An 18,751-nucleotide genomic window follows, 5' to 3' on the forward strand; every position below is an offset into this window, starting at 1 on the left:
AGCATGAAAGAGAAGGGATAAAAAGGGATAAGGAAAGGTTGAGCCTGCCTGACCTCAGCGTTTTCTTGTTCAGCTTTTCATTTCCTGATTTGGAATCTTTACCTGAGACACCTTGAGGTTTAGTGCTGTTTCTTTGGGCAAGAAGCAATTGGAATTGATTTGTCCATTTTGTGATGTGCCTTTCTTTTTTGGAAAAGGATAGAAGAGTTTCCAGTCTGAATTTGCAAATCTATTTTTAAGCCTTGCTGCAAATAAAATGAAAGAACTTAAATTTCCCTCAGCTGTTGTCAGCGATAAAGCTGGGGGGCGATTTTTCCTCCTTTTGTACAAATGAAATGTTATTTCTCCTTCTCTTCACATGTGTATATTTATATATACAGTGATATATTATGGGTTCCTCTCAAGAACAAAAGGATATGGTGGAAATCTGAACAACTGCAGACCGATAAAAACAGTGAGTCAGAGCAAACCTGGGCTGCTCTAATTGCACTGGTACAAACATACCTTAATGACCACAGGATCAAAAATATACCCCTTTAATCATTGCACAGCTTTATTAGCTCATGCCCTGTTTTAGTTAATGACTGCCTGAATTAACATTGCCCTTTTCTACCTGCTATGATACACTAAAATGTTGTATTTTTGTGTGCTGATCTCATCAGCAGATAGTGCAGCTGTCCTGGGGGTGCTGCACAATTGGAAAAAAGGACAAAATTCTCCACATCACCATTAAAACCACAGAAATATATCCAACAAAAGGTGGTCTGAGTGCAGGAAAGGTGGGGAACCCAAGTCTGCAGAATTTATAGGCTGCTGCATGCAGTTCATGTGAAATGAGTAAAATAGGGTATTTTTCCTTCAAGTTTTCTTGATGTCAAAGAGATAAACAGTATGGTGTGCCCTGCTTTCAAACTGTGATTTTATCCATTGGATTCAGATGGAATGAACAGGATACATGCTGGAATTATGATTAGATACTGATTTTTCAAGATGTCTCACCCTTTTTTTTTTTTTTAATTTAAACTTCTCTTGGAAGGCAGAATTATTTTCCTAAGGTAAAAAATATTGCTGTGCCATCCAAGTGACTTTCTGTTCCTGGCATTCTTGGGAGCAACATGCCAGTTACAGATGTGAAAAGGGAAAAAGAAATTAATGATAAAAATCTTTGGTTTTCACCAGTGGAGGTGCCCAACTTAAAATGCCAGTGGGAGAACTTAGACAACACTCTCAGGGATGCACAGGGTGGGATTGCTGGGGAGTCTGTGCAGAGTCAGGAGTGAATTGTGGCTCCCTCCCAGCTCAGGAGAGTTTCTGAAATATCCCATGATTCCGTGAAAAGAAATCCGTATTTCTGAAGACTTTGTACTTTATCACAGTTGCTTAGTCTGACCTTTCTCTAATTTCTGTTCCCATGGATGTTTAAAAAAGAATGGAATATGATCTGATTTTCATGTTTCCTCATAATCTTATTCTGGATGCAGGGTTTGCTGAAATTTGCCAAGATAATTCAGTCTAAGCATGGATATGGTAAGCATGGAAAAACTGACTCTGACCAATTAAAGCACAGAAAAATATGAGAATGGAAATGTATGGAATCAAAATGGAATAAAAATCTTAAAATGGAAAATAGTGTGCGACTTTGACTCTGGCAACTGAGGTAATTAATCATTTAAATGATGTTTTAAAACAAAACCCAATTAAACACACACGGAAACCTCTGACAGATTTCCATGAGCAAGTTTGCTTATCAAGGTTTTGTTCAGAAATCACTTGATGAAAACTTTGGTTTGGGTTTTTATTTTCTACTGAAATGCTGCTTTTTGATATTTTATTGCTTTATAAGCTCACAAACACTGCAATGAAATCATGGAACCACAAGGAGTGGTGACAAGACATGGAATCAGCTATTTTAGCATTGGCGCTTCTCCTTGCTTTCAAGGAGTTTCTGAAGCTGTATTTTGGGATGGGTTTATTTGTTTCCTTTCCTCTTTCAGGATTCAGCTTCCCACCCTGATGCCAAGGTTGTGGTTTGTGTCCCTGTGTTTTATCCATTTATGAGATAGGAAGTGTTTTCTTCTGGTATTTTTTTGCTCTTGCCCCACGTACTTGGTGCCACAGCAAGAATTCATCTCCTCCAGTCACAGTTTATCCCACAACTTAAAATATGATGTGTTCATAAAGGGTGGCCTTGATTCCAGCTCTGGTTTGGCTTCAATCTCATCTCAAGCACCACAAAAAAAATTTCTGCACCATTTATAAAATAACTTCTTCAATTAACACCTTACTCCAAATTTCATTATATTTATTGCTAAATTAGAGTTATAAGTTCCATTTAGTCCCTTTTATAAAATTACTTCCCAATTTCAGAGCAGGATTTGTTCTGTTCTTGTATGATTTTCCTCTGGAGAGCCCCAGAGCCCCGAGTATCAGCCAGGTCCTGTGTGAGCCCTGCCCTTGGTGCCACTGCCACTCCCCAGGGACAGCTGGGAGCCATTCCAGCACACCCATTCCTTTAAAACCCAGCACTGAGCTTTCCTCTTTCTCCAAAGAAGCAATGCATTCCTAGCTAATGTGTCCCTTTTATATTAGAGATGTATTGATATGGTTATTATTTATCTCTGTTAAATTATCACTTTATGTTTGAGTTGCTTGATACCTTCCATTAACAGTGCTTTTTATTTTCCAGGACTCAAGGACACAGTCCTTTCCCAAGGACTTTGCACAAGAGGACACATTTGGTTTTTGCCTGCTAACATTCCCTGATATCACTTACCAAAACAAGATATGGAAGCAGAAATCACAGAAATCAACAAAAGCACAAAGGAAATCTTTTGTCAAAGGCTCATTAGAATGAAGGCTTGGTTAAAGCTGCACACTTAGATGGATTAGTTCTGGGCCACACTTTGCAGGCAAACCTCCAGATTCAGCTACAGAACCTGGAGGAGCCAATTTATAATTTCTTTCATAAATCAAAAGGCAATTCCTACAAACAGTAATGATCAGTCCACTCAGGATCAGACTTAGAAAATTAAAATTGAACTTTCTGCTGCCTTGTGAAGATATCTTAAAATATGGCCTGTGATTTTACCATGCTTAGCTTGGGATATTTCAAATGCTTTAGGAGCTGGTCAGGGTAAGAACAGCCTAATTCTCCAAGTGCCATCCAAGCCAGATGGGCACTGTGGGGTGGAATAAGCCAGGAGGCTCCTGAGAGTGGGCCAGGTATTCTCCCTTTATAGAGGAGGGATTGAGGTACATAGATAAAGCCCAAATGCATTCCACTGAACTAAGAAAAAAAGTGTACTATGATAGTATTTTACCAGAGATTATAATGAAAAGGATTTGGGGTAGGAAAAGGTATGAGGAAGTTTCATGCCCTTAAGTAGAAATCAAATAAACTGTTAAGAGAAATAAGATATCAGGTCTTAAAAGTGGTTATGTTTAACCAGGAGAGAGAAAAAACCAGAAACATCATAGTTCCTAAAAGATTTGAGGTCTTTATGGCTGAAATTCTTTTTCTTATTTATTCTCTCAGAGTCAGGTCTCATCTCCCAGGCATTATTGTTTTATGGGGTTCATGGTCCTGGTCAGCAGCGGAATTCCTATTTCCTTCTTTCCCCCAGGAACCTCCAAAGAATGGAGCAAACACGCCCCCAGAATGCTGATTTTCCTGATGTTATCCAGTGGATAACACTTATCCTGCTCCACTGGAGAGGAGCAGGCACTGCTGGGTGTGTGGAGAGCGCCCAGAATGAGAGCAGGACTTTTGTCCTACCTTGGGACACCAGGAGGGGACACACACGTTAAATGCAGGGTGGGAAAGGGGCCAGGACCTGACACTGAAAGAGAAGACATTGGGATGGGATGTTAGGAGGGAATTCCTGGCTATGAGGGTGGGCAGGCCCTGGCACAGGGTGCCCAGAGCAGCTGTGGCTGCCCCTGGATCCCTGGCAGTGCCCAAGGCCAGGCTGGACAGGGCTGGGAGCAGCCTGGGACAGTGGGAGGTGTCCCTGCCATGGCAGGGGTGGCACTGGAGGGGCTTTGAGGTCCCTCCACCCTCAACCATTTGTGAGTTCTGTGACCTACATATAAATTCTAACAACAGGATAAACTTGAACAGCAGGATAACATTCCTCAGTGACTAAACACAGCAGCAGAACCAAGAAGTGAGGCAGAGATTTCAGGGGGCTGGGGGGGAGCTAGGAGAGAAATGCAACCAAGAAAGAAGAGGCTTCGAAGAGAATTTTAAAAGAGAGGGATGGAGGGCAGAGTTAGGATTGAGCACAAATCTCTGCATGACTTCTGGATTCTTGTTTTTTTATATTACATTGACCTAATTAATTTTACATAGAAAAATATGTATCACAGGCATTTTCTTGGTCTTATCTTCCTTTGAAAAAAATTATTTCAGCTGTTTGCTCACCCACGGCATTATTAGCCACACCAAACCATTTGTGAAACAGTGACATTTCGTGCTCAGCCTCTACACAGAACTATGAATTTAACTCTGACAAACCACCCAAGCTGGGCAGTGAGGGCAAGAGCCAGGCTCTCAGAACAGGACAGGCAAACACAGAACAGGAAGGGACCCGCAGGGATCACGCAGCCCTGCCCCTGGCCCTGCTCTGACACCCCAACAATCCCACCCTGGGCATCCCTGAGAGCCTTGTCCAAACCCTCCTCCAGCTCTGGCAGCTCAAGGACCATGATTGTGCCTGATCTCTGGTGGGCATCAAACAGCCCATGAGCCTGTGGGCACCAGGGATGTGACTCTGAGTCTGGACCAGACCCTGAACACTCAAAAAGAATCCTCTGCAGGGTATTGATTTGCCAGAAAACACCAAAACTCAAGACATTCTAAGGTTTTCCCAAAGGGTGATGTGGTATTTTAGCAGGGAAGTTGGACTGGGTGACCTCCAGAGGTCCCTTCCAGCCCCAACCTCTCTGTGACTTCTCTCTTGCCAGAGATGAGTAAGAGAATCCTACTTACTGAATGAGCAACGTTCCCTTTCATATTTAAATCTTCCTTGGCACTTTCCCAGGCAAGAATTAACCATGTGCTGCGTAGCTTATGGAAAAGGACTGTCTGAGGTAGGATGTTAGCAAGTAATAAGAATGTTATTTTGATGATTTTCATATTTTAAAAGGTTAGGCTTGATGTCACTTAATTTTCTAACTGAGCAAATCTGAACAAGCTGGGTCTGCTTTTACAATCTGTGTCTCCACAGATAGAGAGTGAATACATTATTGATTCTATGAATATGCTTATCTTCTAAGTTTACCTCTCCTTGTTAATTCACAGAGCCTGGTGGAGCATACAGGCTTTTGGAGGGGCACAGACCATCCCTGAGGCACAGAGTCCTCCTCTCTCTTTCAGCGCTGAGCAGCAGCAACATCCAGAACACACCAGGAGCACGGCGCAGGCTCCAGGTGCCAGCCCCAGGGCATGTCTGGGGGTTTAATGTATTTATCAGGGTAATTCGTGGTTTCCTGCGGAGAGGGAGCAGACGGGCACAGCTCTCCGGGCGGGAACGGAGCCTTTTCCCTGCTAGGGACAAGAAAGCAGAAAACTGTCAGCTTAAAGCGGCTCCTGCCTCCCCAGCAGTGCTCACGGGTCCTGCGAACTCGGGAATTTTTGGGTGCTTCAAACAGATCTCGCTGTAGGAGCTGTGCTGCTCCACTTCCACTGCCCTTGCTGTGAAACGCTTAATAAGCTTTTATTGTCTGCACATCCTTTAATGAGTTTTGAGTGTCTTACTTTGCATTTTGTCTTGCATATAAGAAGCAAGTTCACTTGCTTTATTTATTGATTTAACCCCTGACAAATACTCTGGCTGCCTGCTACTGTGCAGGTTGCCTCTGTGAGATACCATGATAAGCATTTCTTTCCACGCACAGCAGAGTAAACTGCACCTTAGCAAATACATTCTGAACTAATAGTATTAGGGAAAGAAATATTTTCAAGAATTCTAATGAAAAATACTAATAAAGTTCCCGGGAAGGAGCCTTGGTCTCTTCAGAGAGCAGCTGAAGACGTGTCTGTGAAGTCAGGATCCCCACTAGGACTGGAAATTAGTCCTTCGTGCTCCAGTCACCTCGGCAGTCACAACAGCCCTTCGTGCACTCGTGTCAGAGCAAAAGGAAGTTTTTGCCAGAAGTTATTTCTGCCTAAAGCCAGAGTGGCCCTGGGAGCTGTCAGAGGGGTCTGGCTGTGGCTGCAGCCTCCCCTCATGGCCCTTTCCCCTTGGGGACAGGGACAGCAGCTGGGACAGCCAGCCTGCGCTGGGAGCACCGAAGGGTTCGAGGCCGAGCCCGCAGCTCCCCTCGCCCTGCGGCCCCGGCCCCGCTCCTGGAGCACAGGGCGTCCTGGCACAGGTGAGGAAGCGCTGACTCCACCACCGAGGGTCGGGGAGTCAGGCGACAGCAGAACAACCCCTCCAAGAACATTTTATTAATCGTAAACTTGGCAAGTGGAAAAATGGAGAGAAAAGGTAGAAAAATTAGAAAAAAAATAAATAAGGAGACATAAAGGGGAAGGGAGGAGAAAATCACGTCTTCAGCTTCCTATCTTCTTCCTGCAGTATCTCCCCGTTTCCCTTTCCTACTCCCGGTTCTCACAAGCATTCCCAACACACACTTGGGATGATACAGGACCCAAAACCTCAGCAACTTTTCTTGGCTTGGCGCAGCCTTAGCGGGAAGCAGCGTTTCACCAACAGAGGTTTTAACGCCAGGGATGCTGACGGGAGAGGCGGAGGGCTCTGCTGCCTGACTCGGGGCGTGCTGCCGGGGCGCCCTGCTCGGGGGGCCACCCCCGCTGCCCCCCCCCAGCTGTGGCAGGGACAGCTCCGGTCCCGCAGGCCGGGTCCCCGCCCGCCTCGGCGCACAGCGCGCTGCTCCCCGCGCCGCCCCGGGCCCCGCTCCCGAGAGCGCTCCCGCGCCGCTCCCGGGGCTCTCCCGCCGCGGGGAACGGGGCCGGAGCCGCGCCGGGATGGGGCGCGGGCATGGGAGGCAGGGATAGGATGCGGGAATGGGATTTGGAGATGGGATTCAGGGATGAGATACAGGGATGGGATGCTGGAATGGGATGCAGGAACGGGATGCGGGGATGGGATACAGGGATGAGATACAGGGATAGGATGCGGGATGGGATGCTGGGATGTGATACAGGGATGGGATGCTGGAACGGGATACAGGGATGGGATGCAGAGCTGGGGATGCGGTGCGCCGATGGGGCGCTCGCCGATCCCCCGCCGGCCCCCCGGAGGAGCGGCCGCCGTTACTTAAGCGCATCCCGGCGGCGGCGGGGGAGGCGGGGAGCGGCGGGCCCGGCGCAGGGACGGCCCGCGCCCCTGCCCATGCCCGGCTCCGAGCGCGGCGGGGGCGCGGGCGCTGCCAGGCGACGGGCGAGCCCGGCTGCGGCTCGGGCAGGGCGGGACGGGCGCGGGGACAGCGCCGTGCGGCGGGGCCCGGGCGGCTCCGGGCGGCTCCGGCGGCGGCTCCGGCTCCCCCGGCCGGCGGCCCTGCCCTCGCTCGGCGGCGGGGGCCGAGCGGCAGCAATGGCGGCGCGGGGCCGCCGCCCGCCCGGGCAGCCGCGGCTCTAGGAGGGGACGCGCGGGGCCGCGGGGCGCCGCTCCCCGCCGGGCTATTTATTCCTCCCCTCTCGCTTAAGTTGCCAGCGGAGCGCGCTGGCCGGCGCCTGCCCCCCCCGCGCCGCGGAGGTGCGGGGCGGCCATGGAGAGCCCCGCCGAGAACCCCAGCAAGGCGGCCGAGTACCTGAAGGAGCTGAACAAGATTATCGAGACGCAGCAGGAGCTGCTGGAGAAGCAGAAGCGGAGGATAGACGAGCTGGAGCAGCAAGTGGCCAAGTTGTACCACGAAAACGCCTGCCTGCAGGACGAGCATCACCGGCACCTGGCCACATGCCGGCTCCAGCAGGGCGTCCCCCCCGCGCCCCCGGGGGTGCTGAGCGCCATCCAGGAGAACGCCAGGCACGAGAAGTAAGCGCTGTCCGCCTTTCTTTGCCCCTTTTTCGCGCAGGGGGTTTCCCTAGCGGGGTTTCCCTTCCCTTTCCCCTCCCGCCTTCGGCCGCCCCAGGCTGGCGGCAGCGGGACTCCCTGCGGGCTGTGCCCCGGGCGGCTCGGGGGACAGCGATGGGCTGCGCAGGGTGGCCCCAGCCTCGGTGCCCGTGTCTCACTCGCTCCCTGGCCGGGCTCCCGGGGGATTCGGGCCGGGGCTCCCCGGCTGCCGCGCCGGCCGTGCCCACGGCTGTCCGCCCGCGGCGCTCGGGGGATGCCCCGGGCAGAGCCGCGGTGGCGGAGCTCGCTGGCTGGGAGCAGCGGGGCGAGCCCTGCCCTTCTCCCCGTACGTGTTCGCTGCTGTTCGCTCCGAGCGCGGGGGTACCCGGCGGGGGGAGCCGCCCGCCCCCCGGAGATGCCCCGGGCGCTGCCCAGAGCGGCCCCCGGCTCCGGCCGCTATCGAAAGTGACCCGGCCAGGGGTCAGTAAACATTGGCCGCTCGCCACCGGCCGGCTGGCCCGGGCCAGCGCCACTCGCCCCGCTCGGGCCGCCTTCGCTGCCGGCCGCCGCATCTATTCCAGCCTCTCTAAGCTGTAATTAATCGTCTGCGTTTCCCCAGCGCTGCGAAAGCCGCTTAGTTGCGCGGTTCCGAAGCAGCGGGGATTCGGGAATAGCAAGAACTGAGCTCGGCGCTTTCCGGGCGTGTTTTACTTCTGGAAAACTATTTAAGGCTTGGCTTTCCCGGAGCGGAGTGGGAAAAGCATGCATGGGATTACGAGCCCACTTCGCTGCTTGACACAGCACAATGGGCTGTTTGTGATCCGCCGCGCTCGAATTCCTCAGGTTTATAAACACAGACGCGGCGGCTCCCGGCCAGCCCCGGGATGCGGATCCGGCACCGCCGGAGCGAGGGCGAGCCCCGGAGCGAGCGGGGTGCCCGCGGTGCCCGTCCCGCTGCCGGAGGCGCCGCTCGCTCGCTCGGGAGCTGCCGGGGCCGGGGCAGCGGCTCGGGCAGCCCCGCTGGGCTCGGCAGCATCGCGCTCCGGGGAGCGGTGCCGGGCGGGGATGTCCCGGGAGCTGCCGTCGCACGGGGGAAGCGCCGCTGCCGCCGCTGCTGCGCTCGGAGCCGGCGGTGCTGGCGCTCCGATCAGCGTTTGCTCGGTGCCGCTGGGGAGGCTTCAGAAGGGTCGCTGGTCACTCAGTGTCCCCTTTGCCTGCTCCGGCTCCCAAGCCTTGCCCCTGGCCACGGGAGCAGACTGGGAAGGGAAGCGGCTCTGCCTCCCCAGCGTCCTTCTTGCTATTAGTGATAACAGGGCTTCTTTTTCTGTGACGCTGGGGTAATCACTTTAGTCTTTTTTATAAACAGAGATGTCTCTCTGAAAGTAAATAGCTCCTTTAATAAACTGGAGAGCATGCTGTCATTTATCAATCAATCAATCAATCAATCAGTCAATCCCTTAAGGAGAAAGAGGTGTTTCCAGAAAACATGGAATATTTACACTAATCCTATCCTGTGCCTCCATGTCCAGTACCCAAGGATTTTTGTGGCTGTGCTTGTAGTACAAGATGTCAACTCAGCTATCTTGTCCCATTTGTCTCTTGTAAACGACATTACCAAAAATTGTACAAATGGCTTGCCTTGTTTGATAATATTTCTCCTCTGCAGCCCAGGACTCATTTGCAGAGCCCTCCTTGGGCAGGCAGCTCTGGGCACTCGGAGCCTTTTAAGTCTCTTAAGTGGATTTGATGCTGGGATCAGAATTAATCTGGGATATTTATGGCAGAGTTGTATTGCTTTGAGGCATAGCCTGGGGGCTTAGTGGGGAGCTGGGAGCCAGCCCTGTGCAGCTGGCCGGGCCCTTGGCCCACGTGCCTGCCTGGGGAGCCACAGCCACAGGGCCACCTTCAGTCCTGCTGTCCCCTCTCCCCCCCCAGAATTGTTCTCCTGCTCTGGCCCTGCCTGGCTGGCTGGCTGGGTGGCTGTGTCACAGCCGTGGGCCTGGCACAGGGGCTGGGCTGTGGCTGCTGAGGCCCCATGCTGTCCAGGGCAGGGGCAGGAGCCACTCGTGGCCTCACTTCGTTCTCTGGCTGGATGCAAAAGATGGAGGAAGTCTCCAACCTGGAAAATAGAGAATAATGCCCTTGTTTTAAAGGCTTCTCCCAGTCCCACGGTTCCCTCAGCTTCTGGCAGCCCAGCCTGCAGGTCCCAGGGCTCTGGAGCTCTGCTCTCAGGAGCTCAGCCTCAGTTTCCCCTGACCCAATTGTCCCACTCACCTGGGGGATGTGTGGGTGGGCATGAGGATTGCTGAAGTTGTTTGCTGAAGTTCAGTGTCAGGTGCCAGTGATGCTGAAATGGGCAGTGACCACTGCTCCTCCTGACACTTTTGTACTTCCAAGCTAAAAAGAATGGAATCCTTTTTAAAGGAAACTGGGCTTCTCTTAGGCAAACACACCAGGGCTTTTAGAACTTGTCTTGAACAAGTTTTCTAAACTGCTTGGCCTCCTGTCCTGCAGCACCTCCACCTGTGTGAGGAGGCTGTGGCTCCCTGACAGGGCTCCCATATTGCCAGATGTGGTTAATTGTATAAAAGGAAGTATGGAAAAGTTATTTAGATAATATGGCTATGGTTAGGTCTTAATAAAATATAGTAAAGAAATCCGACAACTTAAACAACAAAATCCCCATGAGTCCTAAAAGTTTTCAGTTCTTACAATGGAAGGGATATACAGGTGAAAGCTTAAATAATTTGGAGAAGCTGGTGTGGTTATAGAAATTCTGTAGCTTGTGAGGAGGGGAACTGTTAATGAGCCCTGAGATAAACTTCTGGAAGAAAGAAACTCAGTCCAATAATATGTATATAAATATATAAAAATAAGCTGGTTTATGCACTTCCAGAAAATCCCAGAGTGGGAAAAAAAGTTTCTTTTGTGCCAGTTGCTGATGGAAGAAGGGAGGGAGGAGCAGAGGGCTGGGTGAGCAGGTGCAGGTGCGCTGCTTATCCTACAAGGACAGACCAAAAAAGGATTGGGGGTGGTCTCACTGATTTTACAAAGATTTGCTGAGAGCAAATCAACATTACAATGCACTGGTGGAAATGAGAATAGTTGATAAGGAGGCTTTGTTAGGTGTGATGAATCAGCATGAGGAACATAACAATAGGTGTTTAACTCATTAAGGTGTTTAACTCTGAGTTGCATAAGACTAATGTTGAGTGAATCCATTTCATTTAATGTTTGAGAAGGAGCGAGAGCTTCTAGAGCTCAGCTCCTCGGTGTAATTCAATAATGCACTTCTTTGGGGGGTGTGAACCCAAATGCACTGCATTTTCTCCCATCTATACAGGGATAGTTTTGTGTGTCTGAGAACTCAACACTGGCCCCTCGCAGGTTAGGGAGGGATGTTTGTGCTCATCCTAATCAAGTTGAAAACTGTGCTGCTGTTCCACGGAGAAGGTGCCTGCTGAGAGGCAGAGCAGAGCTGTCTGCTGAGGCAGAACAGGCTGAAGGAAGGGGCTGTGTCTGCGGCTCTGAGTTCTGCACCTGGCCTGGCTGATTTATTTTTAACTGAATCTGGGGCTGGTTCTGTTCCCTGGGCCATGGCAGCCCCGGGTTGGGGCTGTGGGACACCCCCAGAGTGTCTGGGAGCCGCTGGGCTCTGAGGTGTGCTGGGAGCAGCTCAAGTTGTTGCTCTGGCGACAGTCACATGCGAAGGCTCCTTGTGCCCTACATAAGGCAGCTTGTGACTTGGCCTGTGGCTGAGCTGCCCTGCACAGCCTCAGCAGCAGACTCTGCATTAGTGTAGAGACCAGCAGGGCTTGTTTTCTCTGCCTCCAGAGATGTCCTTTGCTGAGACAGGCTGTGTGAATGACGCAAATCCCATCTCCCTCCCTCCCGCGCTCCAGCAGCAGCGTGTTTGTGTTTGTGTGCTCCGCTGGAGGAGCCCAGCAGCTGCTCCAGGAGCCTCCTGCTTGGGCAGCTTCTGCCTCCCTGGCAGCAGGGATGGAGAGGAAGCGCTGCTGCTGGCTCCTGTTTCCCCAGCGTGCTTTGTGCCTGGAGTCTGCGGTGCCAGGGCAGTTCTGACAGGGATGCCCCCCGTGTGCTTGTCTGGCTCAGCTGCTGAGGAATGCATCCACGAGGGAAGCACAGGCGGAGGCCAGGGTGAGCAGGCTATTCCTGCAGGGTGCTGTGTGTCCTGTCAGCCCTGTAGCAGGCAGGGATGGTGTGATTCCAGCTTTGGGCGGAAACTTGCACCTCCAATAACTTAAAAGAACCCTGTTTGCTTCATTTTCAATCCATAACTGGAACAGTGGGACTGCTGAGCCCTGAGAGTGAGGCTTTCACACCAAAGGGAGTGCTTTTGCTTTTGAAGCCCTCATTTTGGGGTCAATATTGTGATTTGGACAGCAGCACAGGGGGGAGCATCCCTTAGAACAGGCATTTGTGCTGCTGGCAGGCTGCAGGAAATCAATAGTGTGAGGATGTGTAAGAAGATGTGAACTTGCTAACTAAACTCAGCTAAATTATTTTAGATCTTTGAAATATTGGCAAATTCTGGTACTTAATATCTGCTAAACATTCAGCTAAATGATAACACATAAAGACAAATTCATTTGCAAGCTGATGTGCGCTGTATAATCAATAAACCAAGGCAGGGAGGGGATGCCAGGAGCACAGGGATGACAGAGCAGACTGCTGGTTATCAATAAAGTTCCTGGGAAGTCAGAGGGGGGAGGCACAACATGGTCCAGAAAGAGAACAGCAGAAATAGGGCGTTGTTTTGGGAGAGGAAAACCAGTGTAGCAGAAAGTAACCTATGCTGTAACACAATAGCTTTAAAGATGGTTTCAAAATTTGAAGTAAACATGTCCCATTTAGAGCAGAGCAGCGCCAGAGAATTACCAGGACTCACTGGATGTGGAATCCTCCTCTGATGAAGCTTTTCATTGTGCTGACCCAGAGCACAGCTTTTGAGCCTCCCAACTTTGCAGTTGTGTTCTGAACTTTGAGAACAAAGTGCATTTTGGTGCTCCTTGCTGCTTTGATGGCCTTCCTTGTGAATTCACTCTCGAGGAAACTGCAAAGCACTTCCAGAGATGCACTTCTGGCAAAGATCTGGAAATGTGCATGGATGCTGGGGCCTGGTGAGATTCCTGAGGGCCAGGTCTGAACCTCCCTCCCTCCAGGCCAGCCTGGATGTGCTGCTCTGTGCACACACAGGTGTGGAGCTCCCAGCAGGGCACTGTCCCCACCCAAGGAGGGCAGGGAAGCCTCTCCTGCTCTGTGGTGCCACTCTTGGCTGGGTTTTACCAGAAACCACAGCACAGAGGAGCAGGATGGCGCCTGGGGAAGGAGGCTCTCACTGCAGCACCTCTGTCCTTGGCTCCTCTTGTAGAACTTGGCAGGTTTGGGTTGGTGCACCAGGCAATGTTTTGGGGTCAGTGTTGCTCCTGAGCTTCCTGCTGGCTGGGGATGCTGAGCTTTGTCCCCTCCAAGTGACAAACCTTTGGGAGGGGCTGAGGAACAGACGTGCACATTTCTGGACCCAGCAGCCTCCTTGCTCTGGTTCTTTGCTCAGGAGGACAAGGCTCCTTCAGTCCTTAGGGAAGGTGTGTTCTGGCAAAAAAAAAAAAAAAAAAAAAAAAAAAAAAAAAAATCAGTTGCAGTTCTTTTGAAAACCTGAAGCAAAATACAGCACACCCAAAAAAGTGTCTTGAGGAAGAGCTGATTTGAGAGCAGATCACAGAGCTCTGAAAGAGAAAGAGCCAGGCATTTCAAGGTGTTTTCCTACAGCATACTGATAGGGGACTAAATTATTAACATTGAAATAGTAAATTCTTAAATCCTCCTTGCCAGCAGCATCTCAAAAAGCTTCATTTGATTTTTTTAGACCCAGCAGAAGAAGCTGGCTGTTGATGTGCAGGTCAGGGGTGCTGAGCTGAGCCCAGAGTGGGTGCAGAGGCTGAGCCTCCCTCCAGGGATTTCCTGAGGGCAGGAGGAGCAGCCCCTGCTTGGCACTGCTCAGGCTGGTGCCTGTGCTGTGCTGCAGAGCCACGGAGCAGCACTGAATGTGCCTGGAGCTCATGGTCAGCTGGGGCCACAGCCCCGCTCTGGGCAGAGCTGCCCCACTCGGGGGGCTCAGCTGGGGTTGGATCCTCACTCTGGGGGCTCAGCTGGGGTTGGATCCCCAGTTTGGGGCTCAGCTGGGGCTGGATCCCCACTCTGGGGGCTCAGCTGGGGTTGGATCCCCACTCTGGGGGCTCAGCTGGGGCTGGATCCCCAGTTTGGGGGCTCAGCTGGGGTTGGATCCCCACTCTGGGGGCTCAGCTGGGGCTGGATCCCCAGTTTGGGGGCTCAGCTGGGGTTGCCATCCCCACTCTGGGGCTCAGCTGGGGCTGGATCCCCACTCTGGGGGCTCAGCTGGGGTTGCCATCCCCAGTCTGGGCAGAGCTGTCCCCAGAGCTGTCCCCAGAGCAGGCAGCTGTCCCAGGGGGTTTGTTCCCTGTGCTCTGCCCCAGGCTCCTGCGTGCAGGTGCAGGGAGGTCATGCCATGCCAGGCCCCGAGGAGGTGTGTGGGAAGCTGCTTAGGTAAGTGGATTTTGCAGGTCAGAAGTAATTCCCGATGTGCAGCCCACACTTGCATTATTCTAATTTGATCCCATCATTCCGACTCAGGCCCTCTCTATTATGTTAATTGCACCTTTTTTTGGTGTGTTTTGCAGCCTGCAGATACTTCCAGGCTGTACCTGCCAGTGTTCCTGCCTTTCATCTTAGCTCAGCGAGCCCGTGAATGAGGTTGTCATAATTCCTTTCTGCCCGTCTCCCTGCCTAATTGCACTGTTTTCCTCAGCAGAATTGTACAATTGGAAATGGAGACAGTGTGAGCAGGCTGTGGTGCAGCAGAGCAGCGTGGTTGGAAGAGATGGATGTGATGGTGCATCCTGCTGGCTGCTGGGTACCTGTCCCTGGGCTGCTCTCTTTCCCACATTCCTTGCTAGGAATTCCTCTCCAGATCCTTCATAGCATTTCCTGAAATACTGGAATTCTCAGCTGTTGCAGCTACAGTGGGAGATGATGGTTTTGCTGCCCAGAAATGTGGGTAGGAATTGCTGCTGTTAATGGCCATTGCCCTGTGGTTGAGGACAGGAGCAGGAGGTGTCTCTCAGTCCCTGCTGCTGCCCTGTTCCCTGCCCTTGGCACAAGGAGCAGAGGGACTGATGGCTCTTTTACAGCTGGGCAAGTCAGAGTTAATGATCTTCTCCTAATGGGCTGCTCAGCTGGGCTGAAAATGCTTGTGTGAAACAGCACACTTGAGACAAACAAGCCTCTTAAAATCCTGGGTGCCCTCGTGGCTCTAAACCAACTTGTTTGAGTTTAATGATGTTGTTTGTGTGGTTTGTGGCAGGAAAAACTAATAATGTTAAAATCAGAGAATGAATCCCAGGCTGGTTTGGGTTGGAAGGGACCACAAATCATCCAAAGCCACCCGTGCCATGGCAGGGACACCTCCCACTGTCCCAGGCTGCTCCAGCCCCAGTGTCCAGCCCGGCCTTGGGCACTGCCAGGGATCCAGGGGCAGCCACAGCTGCTCTGGGCACCCTGTGCCAGGGCCTGCCCACCCTCACAGGGAGGAATTCCCTCCCAATGTCCCATCGAGCCCTGCCCTCTGGCAGTGGGAGCCATTCCCTGTGTCCTGTCCCCCCATCCCTTGTCCCCAGTCCCTCTCCAGCTCTCCTGGAGCCCCTTCAGGCCCTGCCAGGGGCTCTGAGCTCTCCCTGGAGCTGCTCCTCTCCAGGTGAGCACCCCCAGCTCTGCCAGCCTGGCTCCACAACTGAGTCTGCTGCAAAATGGCCAAAACTTTTGAAGAGGGTGAAGTGCTGCAGAACAGAGCAGTTTTGCCAGCAGAACCCCCGACTGGCGGGTTTTATTCCTGGCTGTTGTGTCCTGTCGGGTGTGGAGCTGTGACCATGGGGGAGCCTCCATCCCTCCCCATCCCCATCTCTCCCCATCCTCATCCCGGTCCTGATCCTGATCCCCATCCCGGTCCCGATCCGGTCCCTGTGCTGATCACCTTCCCCCATCCCCATCCTGGTTCCGATCCCGGTCCCAATCCCAGTCTTGATCCCAGTCCCCATCCTGGTCCCCGTCCCCATCCCCATCTTCATCCCGGTTCCTCTCCTAATTCCTATCCTGGTCCCCATCCCTGTCCCCATCCTGACCCCATCCCCATCCTGGTCCCTGTCCTGATCCCCATCCCTGTCCTGATCCCCATCCCTATCTCGGTCCCCATCCCAATCCCATCCCCATCCTGGTTCCGATCCCGGTCCTGATCCCAGTCCCCATCCCCATCCTGGTCCCTGTCCTGATCACCATCCCTGTCGCCATCCCGATCCTGTCCCCATCCTGGTCCCCATCCCGGTCCCTGTCCCCATCCCGGTCCCCATCCCAATCCCATCTCCATCCTGGTTCCGATCCCGGTCCTGATCCCGGTCACCATCCTGGTCCCCGTCCCCATCCCCATCCCGGTCCCTGTCCTGATTCCTGTCCCGATCCCGATCCCGATCCTGGTCCCCATCCCTCCCCATCCCCATCCCGACCCCATCCCTGTTCCCATCCCTCCCCGACCCCATCCCGACCCCATCCCGATCCCATCCCCATCTCGCTGCCGCTCCCGGGCCGTGCTCCCTCTGCTGGCTCCGCTCTCCCTGCTCAGCTGCGGAGCCACATCTGGAGCGTGGGACTGTTTCCAGTGGCAACACCTCCGCTCCTCCTGCCTCTCCCCAGACGGCGGAAGGGCTGCCGCGAACGCAGCTGAAGATTCATGAGCGAAGTTTTGTCTTGAAGTGCCGAGGGAAAGTTTCTTTTCAAGTGGTGCCGTTTTAAAACGTTCGCAGGAAAGGAATTATTCTGCTGCGAGGTGTCTGAGCAGACTGAGTGAGTGCTACTGCTGGGCTAGATAAGAAAAATGCTGCCACTGAGCAGCTCTCTATAGCGACTGATTGAAATATAATATACATTATTTGCATGTTAATAAGATTTCTAGTCAGACTTCCCCGGCAAACACAAGTGGAGACAAAAGCCTGCATGTCATACATCTGTAACTGCAGCACAGCAATTCAGATTTGCTAAATGTGAATTCACTTCATCCTGTAATGAGGCAAAGAAAGCAGCAGGGGAAGGTGGGGAAGCAATCTCCTGGCCTTCTGCAGGGTTTGGGATGCAGCTGGGAGTTGATGTTTGTCAGGGTTTTCCATCTTTGCTGGATTTCTCCCGGCTCACAACGACTGCAGGTGACTTGGGAGCTTTTAATTGCTGCTTTTGGGTGTGGAACATGGAGCTATGGGGGAGCACAGGGAGATTGTCCTCAGACAGGGATTCTGCTGGGGAATCTGAAGCCCTGCTGGAGTTAAATCTGGCCAGGGACATCAAGGACAACAAGAAAAGTGGTAAAGGGATGAGTTGGGAAAACGTGGGCCCTGTGCAGAAGGAAACACACAGGGTGATGTGGGACAAGGAGGGGGCTGAGGCCAGCCAGCTCTTGTGTCACCAAAGAATCATCTCCCTGAAGTTCTGACTGCATCTCAAGAGCAAAGCAGCTGCTGGTAATCACTGAGTTAGTGAGACACATCTGTGGGGTGGTACCTTCAGCAGGGAGGTGTCAATGGGACCTGAGTGTCCCTGGAGGGGTTGGTGGGACCCTCCCAGGGCCGGGGGGGGAGCTCAGGGCAACGCTGGGGCTGGGCAGGGCTGAGCAGCACATGGGGGTCAGCAGAGCTCAGTGCCTCCATGGGGCTGGTCACAGGTGAGGAATGGGACACTTTAAATGGGAGTAAATCCTTTAATGTGAGTAAATCCTTTAATGGGAGGTGGGCACAACCTCTCTTTGCTTGACTGGTCCAGGTTGCCTCAATTTTAGAGGTTCACTGCAGCAACATTTTGTTTTTTCTGTGAATGTGATGTCTCTCTGCTCACACGTGGGGAATATAAAATCTTGTTTGTTTGTCTTCTGAGTGCTATTAATGGTCCTGGAAATACAGTGAAATGTCAGGGATGCATGTGAGTCATTGCAGACAAATGATTGGCTTCCAGTTCAGGTCCCATCAATCTGCAGCCTTGATCTCCTGGTATGGTTTTCTGAATTTAGAAAGTTATACTTCACTAGAATTAAGGGGATTTTTTGTTTTTTGACAAATGATAAGAAAGCAAACTCACTTGTAATGGATTGTGGTAGATAACAATATTCTTTTAGCATGGTTTTTTGGCAGGGCAGGCAGGGCACTGAGCCTTTGGGTGCACCCAGAGCTGGTGCAGGGGTTGTTTGCCAGGTCTGCTCTGGGGGTGCTCTCCTCAGTGCTGTGCTGGAGCTGCTGCTCAGAGCAGGGAACTGAAGGGGAAGGTCCATGGCAGGGCAGGGGATGTGAGCTGCCCTGAGTCCCATGCCCAGGGCGGGCTGCAGGTGGGATTCCCCTCCTGTGCTGCAGCTGGGACTTTGTGCTGTGCTGGCTTTGGAGGGACCTCAGGGGATTGCAGAGCCCTGAGCCATCCTCCTTCTCCATCCTGGATGCTCACCTGGCCCTTCACCTTCCTTCTGCCAGGGAATTCAGAGCAGGAGCTGGCTCAGAAAGGTTCTGCTTGGTGCTCCTTTGTTCCCTCCTGGCTGCCTTGGGAAGCAGGCAGGTGTTCCTCTGGCCATTTAAGCATTGCTGTTCAAACCCAAAGCACCCTGACAGATCATT

General features: G+C 52.4%; 1 protein-coding gene across 3 annotated transcripts in view; it reads left to right on the forward strand.

The window, feature by feature from the left end:
• Positions 1 to 7,672: 7,672 nt before the first annotated feature.
• Positions 7,673 to 18,751, forward strand: part of IQSEC1 (IQ motif and Sec7 domain ArfGEF 1) — a 301,086-nt gene continuing 290,007 nt past the window's right edge. For all 3 annotated transcript variants that reach the window (XM_058032105.1, XM_058032106.1, XM_058032109.1), the window contains exon 1: positions 7,673 to 8,000. In XM_058032105.1, coding sequence (XP_057888088.1) covers positions 7,735 to 8,000 — 266 coding nt within the window. In that variant the 5' untranslated portion in view covers positions 7,673 to 7,734. The remainder of the gene's footprint in view (positions 8,001 to 18,751) is intronic.

Source organism: Melospiza georgiana, chromosome 11 (assembly GCF_028018845.1).
Source record: "Melospiza georgiana isolate bMelGeo1 chromosome 11, bMelGeo1.pri, whole genome shotgun sequence".
Taxonomy (NCBI): Eukaryota; Metazoa; Chordata; class Aves; order Passeriformes; family Passerellidae; genus Melospiza; species Melospiza georgiana.